Genomic DNA, 22,742 nt, shown 5'->3' on the forward strand with positions numbered 1-22,742 from the left:
CATGCACAGATATTCACTGTCAAACACACACTCAGAACAAACACGCATTCCCTTACAGAGCAATGACGTCAGCTCCACTCTATTTTTAGACTATTGTTTGTAGCCTAGTGATATATCAAGTTCATATCAGCAGCACAAGAAAACACTGGGGCAGCACCAAACAGATGGAGACTAATGACCCTCGCTTTTAATGGGCCAGGAGTAGCCTGAAGGTTTGAAACGTGGGTGTCACATCAGAATATACATAGCCTTTTCACATCGAGAACAAATCATAAAGTCTGGGGAAAGAAACAGTGAAGGCGTCTGTAGCCAGAAATCTTTGTGGTGTCGTTGAGCAAGGCACAAAACCAGCAGAGCTACTCGGTAAATGTGCTGTTGCAAACATGTCGGGTTTGTCTGTCCTCACTGGAAAAAGAAACCACGGTCGAAAGAATGTCTTCATAAGCAAAACAGTCCTGTTTTTGCTTTTTTCCACTACGAGGAAGCTCATACTCTCCACATGAATTCAAGTGCATGTGACTTTGCATCCCCACGAAGCTGCCGTAGTGCTGTGAGCACCCCCATTCAGAGACGCAGCGAGAACGGTGAAGTCATTATAGCTATAAGTCGATCTGGATTATAGGTTTTAGCAGAGCAAAGGAAGGTCGAGCATTAATTACGATTATTTCATATACTGGCTCTTTATTTTGTTATGCCAGTCGTGCAAAATATGGATTATGACAGTCATGCCAGAGCAGCTTTACACCTGCTTTCTGTGTTGGCAGAGGAACACCATGCTGTGTGCACCTAGGTTCAGCAGTTCATTATTGTCTGGATCACTTGCTGTGATTTTTAGGGTGTTTTTTGGGGTTCGTGTTTATTTTGTGTCAGTAGTAACAGTGTCCTGTGGCACCACATGATACTTCAACAAGTTCCTTGAAGGATTTTTTTATTTTTTTATTGCTTGTATTTTCTTCTTTTTTTTTTTGAGTAGAAAAACTTAACAATGTGACTGCGGAAGTAGGTGAGCAGTACCTTCTGTTAGTCTTGCTGTTTGTGGGCAAGATTTAACAGAAACTATCAAGCAAAATGCAAAGAAACTTGGTCAAGACGTGGAGCACTGGTAACAGAAGGACTCGGGCTCTTTAAAAAATGGCCTGATAAGTCATTGCCTTACACTTTATTTAGGCTTGACCTCACTGGCAGTCACTTATTGTGACTCTGTGGTTGAGTTACTCAACTTTGTATAAAAAAAATCAAGACTTCATGAGAGTTATTTCACTTTATGTCTGACTTGTTGTTGGAGACCTACGTACAGATGTTATGTAATCGGATACTCACCTGCGGGGAGTTGCAAAGGCACGTTTTCACGCTAGCCAAGTCGGGCTTTAGCACTTTTGCAGTCATGAGTCTCGAGTCGCTCTGTAATTCTGTCACGCTGTAACAGCCCAGCTCTTTGTTCGTCGCAGTTCTCACGCCCCTGCTCGAGGGGTCACACCACTGAGACTTACATACGGGCCCAAAGTCAGCTTAGTCATTCTTCATTTTGTGTGTGCAAGAGACAAACACACACACGGGTGCGTAATAATAAGTACAAAACTGCCAGACTTTCATAAGTCAGCTTGTGAGGATCTTTTACTACAAGTCTTCTTTTTTTAACTGCAGTGTTTTGAACAATTGCCTTACATCTAAAATGTCATTTTTATGGGTACACGTGTGTGTGGGGGAGAGAGAGAATTGGTTGCCTGTCTGCAGCTCCGACCTATGTGGCTAAATGATGATGCAGACATTGCTAGCAGAGCTGTGATTGAGAAATACTGTGTCAGCCTTTCATTCCTCTTTTCTCTCAAACTCTTATTTATTTATATTTCCTTCATCTGTTTGCATTCATAATGGTTTTTCTGTGCCTACCCACTTCTGTCTCGCTGCCTGCTCTGCGTCACTGCCGTGGACAGTGTGGTGGCAAATTGAAGTTGTAGTGAGGTAGTAGATGACCAAGAAGAACAATGACTCATTACATGGGTAACGATGCCAATGGTCTGACCTTGAGCGCCACCTCCCCCCCTCCCTTGAATTGAACTGCCTCAGTAAATGTCCAGGTAAATGGTGCTTGTCTCTGTGATGTATGAAATAAACTACTGCCGTCCGGAAAAGACATCTCGGCTGACAACATCAGTCTTAAATGCCACTTCTCCATGTCAAGGCAATAATCCATATTTATCACCGCTAACATTAGATGAAATTTAAAATGCAACGACTCAGATCAAGAAAGGACTAAGGCGGTGTCAGAATCACGTCATGACAAAATTTATTAAAAACAAATTTGTCTCTGTGGTCCAGTTGATGGAGTCTTCGCAACTGCATGTCGACAAGATTTGTCCAAAATCAACACCAAATTTTGATCAAATCGCCTTGAGCAAAAGCCTTAAAAGTGCTTTACTTTAATTGGTTTCCAATAGCTACCAGGGAAGTGCAAAATTGCCAAGTTCTGGGAAAGGCCTACAGAAGTGGTCTCATTATCAGTCTAAAGATTCTTAGCTCAGAGATTTTACAGTAACATTTAATTAGAGATCAGTTATCACAGTGAAATAAGAGTCCATAGATCCTAATGCTGCCTTTTGTTTCCTTTTATGGCATATAGAAGTGCAGACAGTTTCTCTGTATTAACACAGTAATTCATTTTTAAGCATGAAGAAAACTGTTTGTAGTTATTTGTATTAATCAAAAACTGTATCAAACCAAAGTAAGTTGAGAATAATGCCTTTCTGCTTTGACTCACTAACAATGAGTTTCCCTGGCATTAGGTAGTTTAAGCAAAACCTCTCCAGCATAAAAACCCTAAAACAAACTAAAATGCCAAACTGATATCTGTAGTTCTTCCCATGACCGCATGAGCTGAAACTGAAGATGGATCCTGTTGCTTTTTTTTTTTTCTGTGCTGTGCTGGAGAACATTTTCCTGTCCTTTGGGAGAGAGCAGACAGGTCTTAAAGGAAAGGAGGAACCTTATTAAATGGTACCATATCAAAAGCCCTGTCATTACCAGAATCTTCCACTGTCAGAGTGTGAATTAGAAAGGGTCCCTTTCAAACCACAAGTTTTTTGAAGTTCCCTGGTAACTCATTTCTGAACATGCAATATCGAGAAAAAATGTAATTTTTGGAAAGGTCAAGCGAGTAATATGCAAGGACTTGGAGTTTCTGTAGTTGATAAAGAAAAAAGTAGTTCCTTCCTTGATGAAAACATGCCAAACATCAAACTTTGGAGTCATGTAGTTCTGTTTAATATTAATAGAGTTTTGCCCTTTGAGTCAATTTTATGCCTCTCTAAGCTTAAAATGGAGAAAGGAGACCATAATTATACAGCGGTGTTGAAAACTCATCTGTTTTTTGCACACAGAGTTTAGAAAGTATAATTCAGTACAGTGTCCCAGGTTTACTGCGTTGACTGCATTTAGTGCTTCTGTATTTGGTGGCAGTAAACAAATTACGGACTCACTGGTTAGAAAGAGCTTTATTTGCTTGCCATGCATTATAGTCTCTTGTGCAGAGGCAGAAAATGACTGCGACACAATGCCAGTAATAAATATCTCAGGAGCCAGGCAAGTGCGGACAACAAACCTGACTGGATAAACAGCATAGAAATCTCATTGCGCCTCTTCCCGGGCAAGATAAATACATACAGAAGCTATATCGGAATGATTTTAATACCAAACCCTGCTCCTCCAACAACTTAATACTTTCCTTTCCTTCGCTATTCAGATCACCCACAATGACCAAAATAAAGCAGTTTTGTGTAACTGCTATTTCCCAAATTACTTCTCCACTCTCTGCGATTCTCTTTTTTTTCATTACTGGTGGGTTTCTCCTACCATTTAAAGTGTTATCTACCTGCCTTGTTCAACAGGATCAGTAGTCAGTTCATATTTAATATTGCATACCATAGGACGAAAAAAGACAGTAGCACAGACCTGCATGCTCACAAAACCGTCCAGGGACATGCTCCCACTCACACTGATCTACAGGTGTCTCCCATTGTCACCTACCCATGCATACATGCACACACACTCAACACACACACATACGTCCGATGTATTCTTGTGGTCCACTGTGACAGTCTGTGTCACAGATTTAATTTCTCCTACCATCTGCTGGCTGGAGGCCCAGCATCATAGATCATATCCAGTCTGACAGAAACAAACTGCATCTGTCTATGCATGCTTCTCCCAAGGACTTGCACAATATGGCGGGGTAGAGTCACTCTCCTGGCCACCCAATCTGCATCCTTGCACCCTTGCTTCCAAGGACTTGGAGATTATAAGTAGGACAAGTCGATTTTTAGAGTTAAAACATGTTTATGCTGCTTGTTGTTTAGGAAGAAAATTAAGAAAACCGACACATCTACTACCACATTCCCATTTTCCTTAGCCAGCTTTGTCTGTCCTGTGTGCAAGTATACAGATGATGAACTGGCACGAATTTATAGGTGTGCAAGTGAAAAACTTTAAGAATTACCATCTGTTTGTGTGATCAATCATTGCAGATTTCTAAAAATCCCGCCCCAAAAAAGTCATTATCTTCAGTCTTGTTGTATATACACATTGGATGTACCAATTAAATCGACATTGATTAATCGCTCTATTCCATGAAATTTATTTGATGCTGGACTCAATATTTTATGTTACATGCAAGACATCTGGATGGAGTCATTTTTGCTTTGAGGCAGCCTTTAATCATCTGTACTTGTCCATCAATTGCTCTGTGCTTTTGGCAAGCTGTATCTGCAGTGTCTGGTATGTCTGCACCATCATTACTGATCTTGTCTATGCCCCTAGGGGATAGAGAGAGAGAAAGGTGGCAGAGGATAGCATGGAGAACCAGACAAGTCAGGCATTTATTACTACCAAAACGCTGTTGTTTTTGCACCATTTTTGTGTGGGGGTTTTGGTTGTGCAGTTAAGTGAATTTCACCTGGTCTTTAAAAGTTACCTGCTTCATTACAGCGTTTGTCTGCTTCCCACCACTTTCTTCAGCATAGAAAGCATATCAATTTGTATTAAACCCCCAAAACACAGCTGCAGACTGGCCTAATGACTGTAGAGCGAATTTACATTTCTCTAATTTACTTCACAACTTCAAGCGCGCAGCTAAAAAACTTTGACATTGTGAAAGATGTTAAGAAAAGGCTAATGATGGATGAATTTATCTCATTTCAAAGCGTGTTTCAGTACATGTGAGCTTTGCAGTTTCTCCCAAAGAACACATTTGCTCAACTTCTAAGCTCAAGAAAGCAGGAAAAAGAAATCGGCTAAACAAATGCAGGCATCAAAGCGCTGTTTCTCTTGGCTTAAAGTCGGAATGACCGACTTTAAGCAAAAAAAAACAGGACCATCTCATAGTATATGTGTATATACACCAGACTGGAAACAAAAGTCATAAAACATCATTAATTTCCCAGTATTTGTTCCACTGCTGCCACACTGGGTTCCATAGTGCTCTGTTTTCTTGTGTCATAGCTTGTACATTGAAACTTTGTTGCATCTGGCTGCTGCCATGAGACCACAGCTGTAATCTGTCACTGTATTAAACATGAAGTTATGGCCTTTCATGATTGTCAGGACGGATTGCACTTCTCATCTGGACATTTTCCCCTGGATTTCAGAAGATATTGGAGATGTGACAAGACATGAACATCCGTTTACGTCTGGGTATTGTCAAGAACAGACAGGGATATCTGTGAATTGTCATCTGTTATTAAATATCTGCCACAAACAGCTGCAACTGGCCTTTATCATTCAATTACAGACTTTACTAAAAAATTTGTTTGTGGGACCACAGCCTTAGTGAATTGGGTAATTTCCCACATCGATGCATACATTCAGCCTGCTTCCTTTACTGGATTACTAGAATGTAAGTATAAGCATTTTTTAGTTTTTATTGTAGTGTCATATCTCAAGCTAAACCAGTTTAAAAAAAAAAAATGTAGGGAGAAAAAGTCACACATCAAAAATGTGATACTAACATTTATCTAGAAATATAGGGAGTCTCTCTGAATATAAACACAGGTTGATGAAAACTGTCACTCACAAATGTGCCCCGTATCAAATTGATATTTGAAGGGTCAAATTCAAGTTAATAGGTACTTATACCCAAGAGCTCTGAGCCCTGCAACCACCTATAACGTAATTTTGCATCAAATCAATTTACTCATTGCTTTATGCTGATCTTTGTGCTTTAGTAAAAAAAGTGTTTTATGCTTGGCAAAAGTTCAAAATCTCAGCCTGGCTTGTTGGCATTCTGTGTTGGTTTTCTTATAAAGTTAATCATGATCTCTGCTGTATTTAATATCCTCTCCTTGTCAGGGAGAAAGCGTAGCCCTATAAATTGTAAATTAGATATAGGCCCAAATGATTACATGTGGTTTATTGACATTGTGTCGACCTTGGAGCAGAATTGCTTTTGATTTCTTCGATTTCAAACAAATATTTCATATAACAATTCCTACTTCATAATTGTATATTTTGTTGATTGGTTTAGTATAAATGGTGTCATCCAAACGCTTTGATGTTGGTGACAGTGAAAGCTGCTTGTCTCGGTCTTTGTCTGTCTGTGAGTCATGCCGAACCAATGATTAGACAACAAACAGACACCAGGGGAAAAAAAGGAAAATCCTTCTTGAATGGAAAGCAAGTAACAATCTAATATAAAAACCTTGAAAATTGATTTACTTTTATGGTCTATTTTAGCCCACAATTGTTGGGAGTGTTGCGTTGAAGTACATCAATTTTCAGCGGTGGGTCTAAATGTTTTGCTTTCTTATTTATTTAGTACAGTGTACCTTAAAAATAATTTTAAAGAAACATAGTTTAAAGAAAATATGATGTAACTTTTTTATTTCTTTTGCAAGAACTGCATTTTGTGCTAATGTGTGTTTCTGTATTCTCTGTCGAAATAACAATGAAACAATACAGTCCAACAAAAAAGTTACAAAAAAATGTTTAAAGACTAACCTGATGTTTTTCTTTCCTTTTACTTACTAACGCCACCCTGAGTCTCTACCACTGCGTGTACCAAGAGCCAAGCCCACCGTGTAGCTCTGTAAGCCAATGAGTCAACATCTCCCCAGGCCCTGACTGGCTATGGATGGATGGGCTGACTGCTTGTCAAGGGGTCTAATACCTAGACTCAATGAGCTGGCTAATGGGAGTCCTTTCACCCTGACCCCTTTTCCTCACACATTTACACACCGAGCCCTCTTGGCTTATCCACTGGGCCACACAAGGCAGAGGCGAAGGGCTTGACTCACTATCAGCCTTATAGGCTGGCTTTAAGCTCCACGTTTCCCCCATGTTTAAGAGGAATAGTCCCATTTTGGCATAGTCCCATTTCCCTCTATGCTTCCAAGCTGTGTTTTTCAAGGTTGTAGTTTATTGGTCTGCTTGCTGCTGTCAAAGGCTCCATTGGTTTTTGCATCCATTACATCTCTGTCTATATTTTAAACCTGTTTTGCAAGAAACGGATCACTGAACATGCGTGCGCAGTTATAGGTGTGCCTGCTGTAGCACTCAGTGTTAGGGCATGTTCACGGCAAGTAATAAGCTTAACATGTTATTTAATGATTCCTGAGGTAAACTTATGTTTTTACCTTATTGTTGACTTGGTATTTCCTGATGGTGTCGAGGCTGGTGTTTAAACCAGCTACAAGGAATGGTCTAGCCATGAAAATGTGTGAATCGAATTGGCTTTAAAACGCTGCTATCTTCAGGAAAACTGGGCATCTGCAGAACTGTTACCAGCTGTCAAAGCGTTTGCAGCGGAAGGTCATGTTTGTCTTGGTTCTTCTCTGCTGTTGACGATTAAAATTACGGCAGTTTTTCATCTGCTGTGGTTAACGGGTTGTGCCGCAGTGTGATGTTTTTAAGCGCTTTAAAAAATACATTTTTGCCCTTTTAACGTTTATGAGACGGGATGATGTAGAGAACTGACAGGAAAGCAAGGAGAGGGTGGAGGAGAATGACGCACAGATGGTATCGGACTCGAACCGAGGCTTACGGCATATGGGTCGCCTGCTCAACCAGGTGAACTATAGTGGCACCTCATTTTTGAGCACTTCTGCAAACCTCTACATAATCAATGTTGAAGCTGTCGACATTGACTCACAGACTGTGTATTATTCATTATCTCTGAGTGAGAGAATAAGTAAAGTCTGTCACAGAAGCCCAGTCAGTGAGGATTTAATTAACAGAACCTGCCACATTCCACTACATCCACTCCACTGCCTTTCTCAGAACTCATAAAAGCCATTCCTATCTGCGATAATTACACTAAACATGCCACAATAAAGCTCTGCCGATGATTAATTTGAGGAGCGGAGAGGATCAATTAATTCATTTATTTGCGAACCGCTGCACTGCTTCTTTTTGTACAGCGATTTCATTAACCGTCACGCTTCCTGATTTTTGATCCTGTCCTTGTTTTTCTTTCCCGTGACACCTGGAGGAATAGCCTGTCTTATTAGCCGCATCGCATTACTGCAGACATTTACCACGAGCCCTCAGGTTTTTCCATCTTAGAGGCAGTTACATTAAAATAAGTAGTAAACCACAAACCGTGTAGTCTGTAATACCATAATCTCAAGGGTCTTCAATCAAACTCCTGTTAGTAGGACCACAAGGCAAGAGGAGCTGTAATATCAAAATGAAAGCCTACAGCTGTGCTACTCGTATAGCACAGTTAATGGAGGATGTGATTCTGTGCAGCAGTGCTTGTCCCAGAAGGTGACTCGGTCAGCATAACCATTTGAAATCAGAAGACCACCCTTGGGTTGCAGTAATGGGTCAGAGGCCAGGGTGATGTACTAACTGGTGCGCCGCAGCATAAATAACAGGCACGGGGCATCTGGCAGGGCCGTAGATCATACTGACGACAGTGGAAGTATGATATCAGATGGGAGAAAGAGGGAGAAGCAGAGATAAATAGGGAAGTGGAGAGAGAGATGATAAGAAGAGAGGGAGGGAAGGAAGGAGTGGAAGGAGTTTGGGGGGAATTAGATGACTGTTATTGATTATCTGCCTGTAGGCGAGGACGTAAGGCCAAATGTTCTGCTCAGCCAGACAAAAAAGTGTATTATTTCAAAGGTTATGGCATGCATTACAGTCTCTTTACTTCGAGTGCAGTTGGATAAACAAGAGAATAACTGCGCAGTGATGTACTACTACTAGCATGTAGTGCATTAGCGTGCATTAGCAACCATGCATGTGGTGTTTTTGTTATGGCTGTATTTTTGTGATGGTCCGTTGAATGCAGGTGTGTCTATCATGCAGCTCACGTGTCCTAAGGGACTGCTTGTTTGATGCGCTGCTATCTCCATAGCAACTGCCATAACACCTGGTGTAAGAGAGAGCTTACTGGAGCCAACTGGCTTGACAACATGTGGATTTCAATGGATATTTCAGTGCACTTTGTATGGATTTCCCACCCCTCAGAGTACGACTATAGTAGCAAATCTAGTAAACTGACTTCTCTGTCAGTCTAGTTGTCATGTAATTAACCACAGCGACATTAGTCACATCATCAATCTGTAGAAAAAAATTGTTTGGTTGTACTTTGCATCCTGTTTTCTTTGTTTTGTTTTTTTTCCATTCTGTTCCATTGAGATTTTCACCATTTTCATGTCATTACAACAGTATTACATCAATGGCCTCCTTTGATGTTGGGGTGTGCCGTACCATCCCTACCGAGGAGACCTCTATAGTGGGAGCTCTGCCAGCTAGTATTCCTCTGAAGAGCAGGAAAGGTCTGCTCACATGCCCTTCGTGGCACAACATGTGAGAAAAACCTGTACCCTGACATTGTGTCAGTTTGCAAGTCAAAAGAACAAGAGTAGCTACAAATTAGTCACTGCCTGTTTGTCACCATATTTCACACTCCCATTCCTATCACATACAAGGTCAAAGTCTACTAAACAGCAGGCGATGTTAATAAGCAACAGCTGTGGGAGTGTGTTTTACTGTAAACTTAAAATGCTGCTATCGCCAGATTTCTGCCCATTACTACTTTCCAGCAGAGTGTGTGACCGCCATTACGTTTGCAGTTTTATGTTTTCACGGTGGACTTAAAAACGTTATCTGCATCCTGCTACCCGCAAAGCTCTTTTGGCTGAACTTGTGCTTGTTTGGCTTTCTGTTTGTACCTTCTGCTGGCGCTGACACCTCTCTCACACTTCCATGTCTGAGGCAGATGCAAATGTCTGTCTCGTGTCTGTTGATGTTCTTGGCTGAAAACAGCTGGAGGCCATGTGCTTTGTTTCCGCCGACTGCTCATCTGCCTCTCGGTGCCAAATTGACTCAAGACTAGTTGAGACATCGACAACGGTCTCCTCACTATATTTAGTTTCACCCACAGGTTGGGCTGCCAGAAAGGTGAACAATTAAGAAAAGAAGTGGAAACATTGAGATGATAATGGTTCTAGTGCTCATGTCAAACAAATAATATATTAAAATAGATTCCTTTGTCAGACATTTAGCCGTCACTTAAGTGTTAAAAGCTACAAATTTCAACACTGAAAATGAAAAAGCTAAAATGGCCTTTGTGTTCTCTGTAAAGGCAGAGCAGTGATGTATGCTCAGAAAGGGTAGATTTTAGAGCAGTAATATTTCATGAGGCAAGTGGCTGTGTGGCTGCCACTGTGGTCTTTTGGTTCACACTATCAAAGCAGACATCACCTTTAATTGTTGTCATCCATCACTTGGCAAACAGGCACATGTGGAGATCATAAAGCCTTAGATTTCTTTTTTGAGACGACTGGCTCAGATCTGGCTGGACCAGGTGACCCTGAATCCTCCCTTTGTTATGCTGCAATAGATGTAGGCTGCCGGGGGATTCCCATGATGCATTGAGTTTTTCCTTTCCAGTCACCTTTCTCACTCACTATGTATTAATAGACCTCTCTGCATTGAATCATATCTGTTATTAACCTCTGTCTCTCTTCCACAGCATGTCTTTATCCTGTCTTCCTTCTCTCACCCCAACCGGTCGCAGCAGATGGCCGCCCCTCCCTGAGCCTGGTTCTGCCGGAGGTTTCTTCCTGTTAAAAGGGAGTTTTTCCTTCCCACTGTCGCCAAAGTGCTTGCTCATAGGGGGTCATATGATTGTTGGGTTTTTCTCTGTATCTATGAAGCGCCTTGAGGCGACTTTTGTTGTGATTTGGCGCTATATAAATAAAATTGAATTGAATTGAATTGAATTGAATCTATGAAACGAGCACCTCTGGAAAGGCGCACTTTTTAACCTTACTTTCTTAAGGCGAACAATTACGCCGAACTTGATTAACTATTCATACACTGCACGCTGATGTAATCCCCGATCACGTTTTTCATAACTGTATATTCTTTCCAAACGGGCCTCTCTCTTATGTAATCTTCAAAATATTAATAGCAGCTCCACCATCGTGTCCTTAGCGCTGTACGGAGGAAGATACCAGGGCGTACAGAGATGGAAATGAGGCAGGCATTCAAGTCTTGTATCTTGTGCCACTATGTCAGGGCTCCCCTCTTACAAAGGAAGTGGGGTGTCTGGAGTGTTTTCCCCCATTGAGATTAGTATGTTTTGGTTGTGGGAAAAACGCTGGCTGACGTTAGTGCGGGATTGAGCTCCAGCAGCCTCCCAGTGGGACAAAAGGACAGGGATGGGTCTCTTTCAGCAGGGCTCTGATTAGACCCATCGCCCTAGCTGCCACGCTCCACTCGCACTGGTAATTGGAGCTGGCAGGAGGTTGGCATGCAACCCTCCCCTGCTCCCTCCTCTTCTCCTCCTTTCCCCAGTCCCTTTTGAGTTTTTTTTTCTCCTCATCTCTCATCTAAATCTTACTTCACCTGCCTATGGTTGTCGCAGAGGCATTCCTCCTCGACACAAGGGTTTATGATTACAGTTTTCTTAATTTGACTAATTAACATAGTAGCAGTGCCTCTTCTCTTACTAAATTATTTTTCCAGTGTTTCTCCTTGCCTTTTGTGTATAATCAAAGCTCCCACTGCTATTCTAATTGAGCAGTACGATCACAAAACCACATTAAGTGTTCCCCTTCTGCCCATTCAGTTTTTTTCTGCGCTGCGATAACCACTGCGGACTATGTTCATGCGCTAAGCTGCTCACATTGCAGTATGACTCTGTGCGTGATAAACTGCTGTTGAGAGAACAATGGTCCTATTTATTATCACAACATGGAAGAACCTGTTCACGCGTACCTACATTTGCATCTTGTGCCCGCCTGACACCGCCTCTGGCCTTACTCATTGCAAATCCAGGGCGTTTCTACTGGTTTTTGTTGTTAACTCTGGCACAGAAACACTTTGCAAGTGAAACAAAAGTTCCAGTAAATACCACCGGTTTTAAAGCTCTTCAGTATGCAGCACAATATTAGATCAGTGGTAGAATAAAGGTTTGTACCCAGCATGCGTGATTGCAGATTGTTAAGTCTGCATGCAAACTGAATAAATTACCAATGCAGTAGTTAGATTAAAAAAGTAGAACACATTAATCTCCTTACAAGTGGAGCTCATGATCTTAGTATTCTTTTTTTTATTTAAATTTTTTTTGCTGCAGTACTGAACGCCTGTATGACATTATCACAGGATTTTTGCCTTGCTCATATTTTCTTGCATAGACTAGACAAGAGAATCGAGCTTTTCTTGAGGAATAACACTTCGGCATAAAAGAGGCTTTTTATTAAAAATTCCCTCTATCTTTATAAACATCAACCTGCAACGACTGCACTGTTTCATTGGTTTCTCTCCAAATTTCCCCATCTTTTCTTTTTCCTCCAAATTAAAGAGGACTGAACAAAGGCATGTCTTTGTCTTCTCGGGATGACAAGTTGGCAGACAAGGCCAGCTGCAGGAGTTGCAATAATAGAAATAGACAGACAGGGCTCAAATCTTATCCAATAGCTCGATATGATCTTTGATGAGCGCATAGAAAGGAGTTTCAATTATTCCTTTTTGCCAAAAGGCAAGGACATAGCCAGCTTTTTATGTAAAATGTAGGCTGAATGCTTTTAGAGCCGCTGGAGAAATTTCACCTTTTCACAGTGAGCTTTATGTTTAAAGTAAGTTGAAATAACTAGCTGTTATTAGCTTTTACATTTTCTAAAGTTATGGGGATTTTACAATGAACAACTTTAATCAGCTTAACTGTGCTTTAAAGTCTTTTGATATTTATTCTTACGCAGATGTACTATGCATAAATGATAGTGATTTTCTTTTTTCTTTTTTTAAATAATCAATTCTCTGTGATCTTAAGCTTGTGCTCCTGCAGAAGTTAAAAGGAAAGACAGTCATCAGTTTTTGTCCAATAGTCCAATAACATATGGGACATGCAGTTTAAATTTATCAAAAGACATCAGATGTTTCGCCTCCTTTCTTAGGAAAAACGTTGCACATGTGGCTTAGAATCACTTTTATTGATGTTGCTTTTAAAACCATTCAGTTGTCCTTCGTGCTCCTATGAGCACAATTTATGTAGCAAGCAAAACCTGCTTTGGTTGGTCATTAAGAAGAGCCGTGTTACTGTCTTCTAACTAACCTGGGATATTTCCCGCTCCCATTTAGGACACATTACGGAAGCAACACAAAAGCGGAGCGGTGCTTCATATTTAAAGCATATTCTATATGTGCAGTCTGAACAGTGTAGCATTTAATAGTTTACCATGTAGAAATTTCCACATCAGTGCACTTTCCCTTGCAATGCAAACATTAAGCATAAATCAAAGACACATTAATCTTTAGGCTTTGCAGAAGCTTTTAAAATTATTCCCCGTTTGTGCTTCCTGAAACGACAGAGTCGCTGAATCATGTAAGAACTCCTTTGGGATCTTTCGACCAGTTTTGCCAATGGTGTTTATTTTTCACAGTCCAGTAACGTTTGCCAATAGTGTTAATCATAAATATTCTATAGGCAGCAATTCCACAGAGTTGGGTGGGTGGGCACTGTCATTTATTATGCCAGTTTCTCATGTGAAAGGCATAGTTCTGTAGTTATGTGTGTATAATAACAGAGATAAATTTCTTCCAAGTAAGGCATGAATGTTTTTTAAGAAATATGTCAAAGAAATGCATCAAATTTAATATAATTTTCTAAGAATCTTTGATTGTAACTGCAGTGTCATGTCTCAGGGAATCAGTTGGTTTTCAATGTGTAGAGAGAAGCCACAATTTTCTGGCTGAGGCTGAGTGACACCAGGGGGTCTGAGCATGTGCTACATGCACAAACAGCTGGCACTGCATGATTCATGAACACTGGAAATCAGTGGTGGATGATGGACAGGCCGCATATTGATTTTTTTTTTCTGTTTATTTTATTTTTTGGGCGTATTCCACCTTGTGTAATTGTGTGTAATGATTAATCGTTAGCAACCAACCGACGGTGTTATTCAATTCCATTAAATCTATGAAATGTTTTTACGAGGGTCCAGACTTTTGAGAAAATTCATTGTGGAAAAGTGTTGCTCCATCACTGCCCAAGCATTGCCTCTAATGTAGTCCTTAAGTACAACCTGCTGTCCTGAACACAACCACCACAACCCACACCTACTGGCTAGTGAGTGCACCCAGGGGAGCAGGCACAAAGGGATTTCCTCTCAGATGATCCATTATGAACGTATTCTAAGGTCAGACAGGAGTTCAGAGTCCTGCACATTTAACTTAATTAGTGGTTTTCTCTGAGTAATGGGGGTTGGGGTTAGTTATCAACTTTTAACTCTACTGAATGGATTCCTTACTTGTATCAAAAATTACTGCCGCTTCAACATTATGTAGGGTTTTTTTCTACCAGGCATTTTTCGGCCTTATTCACTTCCTGTCTTTGGCTCCTTTTCTTTCTCTTTGAAGGTTAGTGAGAACAAACCACAAAGGAACACGGGGCACAACAATACTCTTACCATTATTCATACAGTGACAAACGGTGCAGCGGTATTTCATTGTGCTGTATTTGTGTGTTTCATAGAGGTATCCTCTTTTGTAGAGGTTTCCGTTGGGATGTCTGAAAACTGATTCTAAATCGTTAGACAGGAAGTAAGCCTTGCCACAACGATAAGAGGCCTTGCAGAGATCTGTCAGCTACATCTGAATATGAGACAATTTGGGCTACAGGCCAAAAACAAGGGTGAAAGAAGAAACAACTGCTCTGCTCGGGAATAGATTTAAAAAAACCTGTGGTCGTGTTAATGCTCGTCATATAGGTTTACATATGGATTTTTGACTCAGACGAGGCAAGTAGGGGCTTATGCAGCCTACTTAATGGGGTTTCACGGGTTCTATGTATTAAAAATGGCTTTTATTTTGTTTGTGGCATCATTTCTCATACAAATCCTTGCATTTGATCAGTGATACATAGTCCTTAGAGGATCTAAATAAAATGTGTTTTTCTTTGATGATCCATTAATCACAAGTTTGGAAAGAAGTCAGGCTTTTTTATTGATGCGTGTATATATTTACTGTCACAGTCTTATATATGTGACTATTCCAGTGGTTAAGGATTAAATGTTTACCCCAGACACCCTGGATCTAATGATTTTGTAGCAGATCATTCTGTTTTTTTCCATTAAAACGTTCTCATTTCCTGTCCTTTTGAGTTACAGGGTCATAGACAAATCCACAATAATGTGATTTTTATCCATCTATCCATTTTCTTCCACTTATCCAAGGCTGGGTCACCCTGGATTAGTGATCATGAGAGATATTTAATGGCATCATGTTGTTAAGAATAACTCAGTCACAATTACTAATACACAAAAAAGTATCACCATCGCGAGAAACAGATGAGTGGATTAACCCTCCTCCTGACTGTAAAACTGACTTAAATGACTCGGGAAATTTCAGAAGTCTCTGAATGTGGGACTTCATTGACTTTACAGCTTCTTCTGCACAAGGAGGTAAACCTCATGCAGAAGGAGCTGCCAAGAAATCTTCATGGAGGTTTCTGCAGTGCGTGTTTATTGTAATTTTATGAAAGAGAGAGGCCGCCAACGCTGCCAGCACTGTGTGTAGTGTTACAAGTGAATTATTCAATGTTACAGTCAAGCCACTGTCTGTGTTCTGATCTGTTAGAATGATGGACAGCCTTGAGATTTTCTGTCATTCTTTAAAATAGAACAACAACAAAAAAAAAATCCACAGGTGTTGTAAAATATTCAGTCAGCACGACCTTGTGCAGAGGGTTCACCTGCCTCTAACCCGAGGTGAGCTGGAATGACCATGTGCACAGATAATTGCAGAGAGAATGAGTACATGAGCCGAGGTTCCTGTCCGGACAATATATTTCCCAGCTTCTCGTATTAATGTTTTTTTCCCCCATAAAGCAGCCTTTTTGCTTATTGTTACACAGCCTGCAGTTTAAAATCTTTTCATGGTGAACCAAAGGTAAGTTACAGTCATTAGCACTTACTTCAACTCAACACTATGGCCCCATGACACATTTACATATGGGGAGACAGATAAACTAAATTACCGGTTCAAGTGCAAGCTGATAATAAGATCTCTCAAGGGCTATCATGTTTCTTCTTGACTGTTGCTGTCCTGAGGTTAAATTTGGATTTATTATGAGGTTGAAAGCATCTGAGCTAGAACACATTTTTTTATTAAAGACTGCGATGGCGAACAAGTGGTTGCTAGGGGAAAAAATGGCTATTGACTCACATGACTAGAATGCCACATATGCATACTGCAAGTTTTAATTAGCAGTGGTAGAGAGTAGAGCTGGGCGATATATCGAGTTTTTAAAACATATCGATATATTTTTATACGAGATATAAGCTGTGACAATATCCTTTATATCGATATAGTCTATGTTACGTTATAATTATATTTGTGGAGCCGCAAGTTTGCCTCTCTTTCGTCCACTTTTGTCTTTACGCAGCGTTACTCGGCCTCCCCCCTCCTTCACTGAATACAACTCCCCCTCCTCCCCCATCGCTTCACCTGCAGGAAGCGACAAGATGGACACGGCAAATCTGCGTTAACGAGTTACTGCGCATCGCCCCGTGTGTGGGGCTGGACGGCGTCAACGTGTTAGCTAGCTAACCACGCTAACGAGCTAACCACGCTAACGCCATGCAGCCCAGAGGCGCTGCACAGCCTAAAACCCTTTCATTCTCTCAAAAGTTGACAGCGCGCCTTATGTATGAATTCTGGTTGTGCTTGATGGCCGCGAACCGATTTTATGTGGTACACGGCGCTCAGCAATCTGTCAAAATGTTTTAGTACGACTTTGGTAAGCTACGGAGCTGCACCGCTTGATGGATTGTCGGAGCATTACGGCTGAGCCTCGCGGAGTGATACGTACTGTGCTTCAGCGTAATATTACCGTATTGTGTGTGTATAAGGACTAGGGCTGCCACGATTAGTCGACTAGTCACGATTACGTCGACTATCAAAATCGTCGACGACTGATTTAATAGTCGACGCGTCATTTGAAGCTTTGTAAGATCCCAAAAGCAGGAATAAGTAGCAGGATTTAAGAGTGTAATAACGGACTGAAACAGAAGATGGCAGCACTGCATGTACAAGGATGCCAGCTGCCGTTAAACCCCGAAGAAGAAGAAACTGTGTCCCAGAATTCATAGCGCGGCCCAGCGCAGTTGTCAACAATGGCGGCAGCTAGTTAGTTTTAATATTACTCTTATTATTCTTTCTGGGTCACAAAATAAACGTTTAACATATTTTCAGGCGAGAATGTAGCTGTGTAAACCTCAAATATCTGCTCAGTTTATCAAGACACCACATATTTTCAAAAGCGCTCCGACGTTTTCGGAGGCGTCTGTTACCCACTAGCTCGATAGCTAGCCGGGGGCCATGAGAGCACCGGACTCCCGGCAGATCGTTTTCAAACCCACCGCCCTACTCAGGTTAAACATATACAAGTCACTTAGATAACTTAAAAATGTTATTGTTTGGCTTTTTTCAGTATTTTATTTGTTCCTGAGTAAATCGGCTGAGTTTATTAAACTCCACCGAAACAATCTGCACATTTAATTAGAATTCAATTAACTATCATCTTGTCTTTATTTTTAGTTAGCACAGACCTTAAACCACTTAAAGCTGTAAGCTAATGATAGTTATATAAGAGCAGATGCTGCTGGTGCAATAAGCTGTACTTTTACGTTCAATGGATGATGATCTGATTAGTCGACTAATCGCAAAAATAATCGGTGACTAGTTGACTATCAAAATAATCGTTTGTGGCAGCCCTAATAAGGACCATAAATGGCACCTGTTAAGAGACATGGTTACGAAGTGGATTTCAAACTCCAGGCTGTCAGTCACGCAGTAGAAGTTGGGAACAGAGCAGCTGTGAAATCTGTCTTTGTTATTGTGCTCAGCGTCTTTTAGTTTACATTTTGACTGCACAATTGTGAGCTTTTTGTTATGCACAAAAACAACAGTTTTCTTTTATTTATGTAGCATTATTATTTAATAAATGCTCAATTTATTTTTGAGTACATTTTATGTACATCTATGCTCTATGTTAATAAAAGTGCCTGTGTGACATCTGGGACACAGCTTTGACTAAGAACTCTCTTTTTGTTCTTACTTTATGGCTTTAAAAAAAAATATCGAGATATATATCTTATATCGCCATCCAGCTAAAAAATATCGAGATATGAATTTTGGGTCATATCGCCCAGCCCTAGTAGAGAGGTGTGAATGTGAGTGTGAAAAGTTGTCTATGTGTTAGCCCTGCATCTGATTGGTGACCTGTCCAGGGTGTACACCGCCTCTCGCCCTATGGTAGCGCAGATAGGCTCCATCCCCCACCCCCTCGCTACTCTAATAGGCATAAACGGAGCAGGATGGTAGGGACTGTATGCTTTGCGACATTTGAATCCCATGTGTCAAGACTGCCGCTATACACTGGGGAAAAAGCCTTTTTTTTTTTTTTTTTTTTTTGTGGATCCCAAATTTTGGTTTAGGGATTATATTTTACTTGTTGTCATGCTCTTACATCCATTATGATGAGTTGGATTATTCAAATGGGTTTGTTTAGTTTGCAAAGCCTAAGGCAGCTCATCTATGCATGGGTACCCAGAGGCAGATTGCAGCCATCTTCCTTCTGTCTAAACCTCAGACTCCTTGTTTTGGGTAATAAGTCGCCATGATAATCAATCGCAAACAGCATTCTTATTTCCAACCTAATCCAAATCAGTACCAGATCTAGTGTTACCCAGTAGTATCGCCTGCTCTTGCACAATGTTTTTTTTTGTGTGCGTGTGGTCTGATTACTCTGAGGCCTGCAGCACCTGAAATTTATTTGCTCTATTTCAACCTCTTCTCTGGCCTTGCCAGCTCAACAGCTTTGTTGCACTCAACTCCTCTTGCAACAGCTGAAAATATATTTTCTCCGAATATTTTTCTCAACATCTTTTTTTCTCTGTCTAGAGTCTAAAATTAAAATTTGCCTTTTTGCTCATTTTCAGAGAACCAGGTTCCTCATGGCTTTCCCACCATCGATATGGGCCCCCAGCTAAAGGTGGTCGAAAAGACCAGAACTGCCACAATGTTGTGTGCTGCCAGTGGAAACCCAGACCCAGAGATCTCATGGTTCAAGGACATGCTTCCTGTGGATATCAGCAGCAGTAACGGGCGCATCAAACAACTTCGCTCAGGTACGGTTTTATTTGATCTGATTTATTACCTTTAAAGTTGAACTTTATGGCATACATATAATGTTGCAATGGCAGCTCTGCATACCAACACACATAAATCATGTTAGACATGAGGAGATTCTGAAAAATACAAACAAAAACCCAAACAGCCTTTGTTCTGATATGATTTCATGTATTCACTTTCATCACAAAGGACATGAAAGTGTTATTGAACTTGTCATTGTCACCTTGATTACTTGGCTGAGTTCTTACAGAATTTTATTCCTCACAACAGCACAGCAGTCACTTTGAAAGTACCTCAGGAGTTGGAATGGTGTTCTCGTCTTAATCTGGGATGCTCGACAGCGACGAATGCTCCTGTAACCTTTTAAAATACAGAAAAATCATTTTCATCACATTAAACATTCCTTAATTATTTGTTAAACATGCAGCTGGGTCACAGTACGGCCAACCAGTGGTGCATTTTCTAGGATTTGACTTTGTGAATGCTCTTCACTCACTGTAGTTGCTCTGTTAATCACTGAAGACATATTCCCTGGCCTGGGCCAGATGGCAAAGGTTTTGCACCAATCTGCATACTAGATGCCTTCATTAGGGCTACATTAAACCAGGAAAAACAGTAGTTTTAGACCAAAATCACTGTGCAATCAACTCACAATCTCTCTACCTTTTTAATAAATAATAAATAAACACTCTTAGTGGCAGCTATTGCACACACATCACAAAGTAAGACATGCTTTTTGCTGTAAAACTTAGCTCAATTTGAAGTTTCATTATTTGATGGAACAGACGAGTTGCACTCATCAGTGCAGACTGACTATGACTGATTGCAGCATGTTGGCAATCTGCCTGCATTTATAGATTAGATGGTGATTAATTGCAAATCCTCTCCAGCCTGTTTGAGAGTGATTGCAGTCTGAGTCGGACCGAGATAGGTTGCGTCCAACCAGGTGACCTGTGCAATCACCTCTCGACTAAAAGTATCTGTCTGTCATCCAGACATATAGTATGTCCCTCCTCACAAGAACAACAAAAGAGCCCCAGTATTTTCCACACGTACATAAGACTTGTTACTTAGTCAACATAGAGCCTATTTAAGTATAATTACACTTTTGGAGATTTAGTTAGCACAGTAACATGAGAGAGATGTCCCTGCCCCTCAAGTGCAGGCTGTAATCTCCCGCATGCAGCTCAGACTTACACACTGCACCAGGACAGGACATCCATTCATATAGAAGCCTATATGTTCATAAACCACTGCATTAATAGAAAGGGAGCGCATGTCTAAAAGCAGGTTATGAGCCATGAGGCCTGGCTGTAGGTCTGAGACCCAGGGATTAAATATGAGAGCTACTCCAGAAAAAGACTGGCATTAGAGCTGCACAGCAGAAGCCGGGGCACTCGTGCATGTTCACTTACCCACGCTGGCTCTTGGCCGCGCTGCATCAAAATAACCCAAATTAAATACGAATGCCTACAAAGTAGATACTAACAAAACTCCTTAATTGTTTGATAACATTTTAGTGCAACGTTTAAATTGTGCACAAACCTTTTTTTAAAAAAAATTCTACTTGGAAGAGCAAACTTTTTAATTAGTTTTCTTCCTTGCGTATATTGAAAGTGCCTGAAAATGTGCTGATGTGTAATGCCCTCGGACTAACAATCCTTTTTTTATTCGCTAGCCTGTTCTTGACATCTGCTGCTCTATCAGGATTTACATTACTGCCTGTGACCTGAAATGAGGCCAATTTTGCAATAGCGGGAAAAAAGTGCATTAATTTGCTTTCACACTTTAACAGAAAAGAAAGACCCACTTCTATTGCATCACACAAGCTCGATTTTTTTTTTTTTTTTTTTTTATTGAGCGCGCAGCCACATTTATTCTTTCTCTTTCACACCATCCAATTCATTCACTCTATAGAGATACTAACTTTCTTTCAGTTTAATACCTCTGGTCTTGATACTTCTTGCTATCTGCCATTCTGTTTACTGTCTATGACTTTCATTAATCGCTCTTGCCCATTTTTTACTAACTGCTGTCTGCAGAGTGGGAGCCATCTTAAATCTGAAAGCTTAATTAATATATCACCTTCAAATTCATCATTTTATAATCCTGCTGTAAAGCAAGGGTAAATGTGGTTGTAGCTTTTGTAGGAGCATTTCAAAATATTTGCTTAAGAGACGGGATCCTTCTGACAAACAGCAGTTTTTTCTTTCAGTGGCCAGTCCAAAATTTACCCTTGCCTCACAGCATTAAGCATTACATTACTTTTAAGTGGCTTCTACTCTTTATCAGGTTGTTTTATCTTTTTATATGTGGCCTGTCAGAAGCCATGTTTTTTTTCTGCCACTGTTGTAAGTGGATTACTAACTAATCTCTCAACCTTGTTTGCATCGAAATTACTCCCACCTAGGTGGTACACCAATTAGAGGTAAGAATGATGGAAAGTGTGTTGGAAAATATCACATCCACGCCATTCCCTCACACCCACATCAGATCTCTGTTTTCTCCCCTACGCCACCGACATCACCGACTTCATCAGTGCTGTTGTTGCCCACCCACTTCTGCCCTCATCTCTTCCCAAAATGTTCTGTCTGTTGTCTGCTCCTTGACAAACAAATGATCACCAACCCGGATGCCATGAGAATAGAAATGAAGTCCAATGTGTTATCTTGTAAATGAGCCTTTTGAAGGACCTTCCCATACTGTAAAGAATGAACAACACGTGAGGAAACGCACACAAACATTATTTCAGAGAAACAAACGTCTCTCGGCTTCTGCCTCTCTCATGGCTTTTCAGCAAAAAAAGGGTGAGGAGTCGCATTTTCAACTAAAGGCCACCATCACCACAAGAGGATTTACCTGTCGCTTCAGTGCAGACTCAATGTGAAGTGAAATGGCTGCATTTACATACAGCCTATGCACCCCCCCCCCCCCCCCCCCCCACACACACACACACACACACACACACACACACTAGCATAGGCGCAAAATACCTGCTTGAGATTATTAAGGTGGAAGTTTGAACGCCTTTTTATGGAAATCTTCCAACTGAAAGCACGATTTTCCCTTTAAGAACAGCAATAGTGGATATTGTGGGGCAAGCT

General features: G+C 40.8%; 1 protein-coding gene across 17 annotated transcripts in view; it reads left to right on the forward strand.

The window, feature by feature from the left end:
* Nucleotides 1–22,742, forward strand: part of LOC147308127 (receptor-type tyrosine-protein phosphatase F) — a 159,181-nt gene that overhangs the window by 72,581 nt on the left and 63,858 nt on the right. For 10 of the 17 annotated variants that reach the window (XM_086272191.1, XM_086272194.1, XM_086272192.1 and 7 more), the window contains exon 4: nt 19,446–19,634. In XM_086272191.1, the coding sequence (XP_086128317.1) occupies nt 19,446–19,634 (189 nt within the window). Of the gene's footprint in view, nt 1–19,445; nt 19,635–22,048; nt 22,067–22,742 lie in introns of all 17 variants that reach the window. The other 7 variants (XM_086272196.1, XM_086272208.1, XM_086272198.1 and 4 more) reach the window with 1 other exon arrangement.

Source organism: Aulonocara sp. 'chitande type north' Nkhata Bay, linkage group LG18, assembly GCF_057382095.1.
Source record: "Aulonocara sp. 'chitande type north' Nkhata Bay isolate Kocher_YH1m ecotype deep benthic linkage group LG18, A_spYH_male_GT1.1, whole genome shotgun sequence".
NCBI classification, from domain to species: Eukaryota; Metazoa; Chordata; class Actinopteri; order Cichliformes; family Cichlidae; genus Aulonocara; species Aulonocara sp. 'chitande type north' Nkhata Bay.